At 34.7% G+C, this 2480-nt stretch overlaps 1 protein-coding gene across 1 annotated transcript in view; it reads right to left on the bottom strand.

Annotated features, from left to right (window-relative positions):
• Positions 1 to 1640, bottom strand: part of LOC104739359 (signal recognition particle subunit SRP68) — a 7141-nt gene extending 5501 nt beyond the window's left edge. Inside the window, exons 1-6 of the mRNA XM_010459683.2 lie at positions 1498 to 1640; positions 1270 to 1392; positions 964 to 1030; positions 762 to 872; positions 372 to 567; positions 105 to 190 (exon numbers count right to left, since the gene is read on the bottom strand). Of these exons, the coding sequence (XP_010457985.1) occupies positions 105 to 190; positions 372 to 567; positions 762 to 872; positions 964 to 1030; positions 1270 to 1363 (554 nt within the window). The 5' untranslated portion in view covers positions 1364 to 1392; positions 1498 to 1640. The remainder of the gene's footprint in view (positions 1 to 104; positions 191 to 371; positions 568 to 761; positions 873 to 963; positions 1031 to 1269; positions 1393 to 1497) is intronic.

Raw genomic sequence — 2480 nt, 5'->3', positions numbered from 1 at the left:
TAGATCTCCATATTTCCCAAGTTCCTCATAAACAGCTCTGCAACAGGGGATTCAGAAACAATATCTACTAAATTGCAAAATGACGATATCGACAAAAGACAAACCTGGCGTTTTTGAAACATGCCAACCCAGTTTCCCAGTTTTGATCTTGCTCAAACAACAGGGTACCTTTCATATAGGATGCATATGCCTATAAAACAGTAAGATAAAGTATGACGACTCATGTCAACCATTTATAGAGTAAACACATGTTTTACATGAAACAACTAAGCTAAAAGCCTAAAACTGAGGTATGCTCATCTTCCTTTCAAAGCAGTAGATATGTTATATGTAAATTATGAATACCGCAACACCTGGGATCACGGAAATACCTCAGCTTCCAGAGATGTCCTGGAATCTGTCTTAATGGAACACAAACTTGAGAAAAGAGAAGCCCATTTAACAGCCTTCCTCAGCCTACCAATCAAATATATCCGCTGCCGTGCATTAGGCCCATCTGGTAGCTGTCTTTTTTCCATTGCATGGCTCCATGCTCTTTCCGCCATATAGAAAACCACATGAAGGAACCTATTTCAAAGTAAAGACATAACATTAACTCGATTATGAGCATGGCAAACTAAACTTATTAATTTCTAGTGGAAGTAACAACTGAGCCTTCACATTCTTCCTATACTGTTGAGCTAAACGCAAAAAAAAAAAATCACACTGAGCCAACAAAATCAATAGCTTGTAATAAATAAGAATGAGAAGAAGATAAATACCTAACATCAGTGACAGTTGATTCCAGTATGGCTCGTCGAGTGTATTTACCACGGCCATGAGTGAATTTCAAGGACTTGTATAACCTCCTCAACCGTGCTGAGCAATACCTCCTACACAACAAAATAACACAAATTACAGAAAATAACCTAAATCGATGAAAATTGCAAGTAGACCAATGAGATTAGGGTTCCATATTAATACCGATAGCGAGCATAGTCACCATGACGCAGACCATGTTGCGCCTGAGAAGATTTCATCAGCTGCAGAACTGAAAAACCAAATGCAATGTCGCAAAGATTCAAAAACCTATAAGACTTATATACAGCCATGCCCTCTTAAAATTACGTTTGAAGGAATTAAAGAGTGGTCAAATTTGAGATTCCCCTAAGCAAAATTCCCAAACATGCAGATACTTAATCATGTATATTGCCATCACACCCTAAATCTTTAAACCTAAAAAGAAGCATTTGGGTATATTTTGCATTGATTGAAAAAACAGAAACTAACCATTGATCGAGAACTTAGGAAGGATCTGGTCAGAGCTTTCGGAGTTCGGATCGTCGATCTCCATTGCAGACATCTCGCTCTCTTTTTTCCCCATGAATTCACACAATCCTAGTTAAAACCCCGCTGAACAAATCCACCAAAACACCACGCGATATGTAAATTGAGGGCTTCATAACAACAAAAAAAACGTATAATAATAAAATAAAATCAGCTCAACGAGTTCAATACGTTTTGATCTGATGAGATGATTTCTAGGTAGTGCTAATGGAATATTCCGATGTGGCGACGGCGAGCAGCGGAGGCGTGCAAATTTCAGTTTTCGATTGAATCTCGAGTAAAGTCGAGATGACGACTAGCAACGAAACGAGTGGGTGAAATTTGGGGTTTTGTTTTTTTTTGGTAAAGCAAAGTCCAGATTAATCCGAGTTTCTTTGGGCCTTAGGCCCAGACCCATGTAATGTCTGGCCTTATGGCTGGTTAACCCCTCAATTATTATCTCAACGAATTTAATTTGAGATACTTATTTTTCTGAAAGATGGTTTGGAACTAATTGGAATTTGGAAGTTAGAATACAATATTGTTCAAATTAAATAAAATTATTATACTATCGTATATCAATCAGTTTTAAACTACAGATGAACTCTTTTTTTTTTTGTCAACAAACTAAATGAACTTATGCAATCATCTTAAAACTACAAAATACAAATTAATACCATAACGTGCACAAATCCGTAGATTTATTTACAACAGATGTAGATAAAGTGGTTAATAAACCTATATATTTGACTTTCTAATTATAAAGTCAGCCTTAATTTAAACGGTCATACTTGTTACCAATTATTATAAAAAGTCAAAATGAAAAACAATACTTAGTTGAGGCAATGCATTTTTGGATTTGGGCGCCGTGAATTAGTCAATTAGACATGTATTTAGATTTAATATAAAACATTTTAGATACACAGACCAATGTAAAATGCTGACAGAAATTAGAAAATACTAACACGAAATAATAATTTATTCAAAAGTATTAAGTAATTAATCAATAGATAATACTAAAATAAATAGACCGACGGAAATCTTTATAGATAACGGGATCTAGAGACTGCGTGGACCATATTATCAACCAAATAATTCAAAAATGATTATAGTATTATTTAGTTTTAATTATCCAATGAATCAATGATATCTGTTATATAAAAACAAAAATTATA

This window comes from Camelina sativa, chromosome 2 (genome assembly GCF_000633955.1).
Source record: "Camelina sativa cultivar DH55 chromosome 2, Cs, whole genome shotgun sequence".
NCBI lineage: Eukaryota > Viridiplantae > Streptophyta > Magnoliopsida > Brassicales > Brassicaceae > Camelina > Camelina sativa.
Note: the sequence above shows the minus strand (reverse complement) of the source record. Positions and strands in the feature narration are given on the sequence as shown.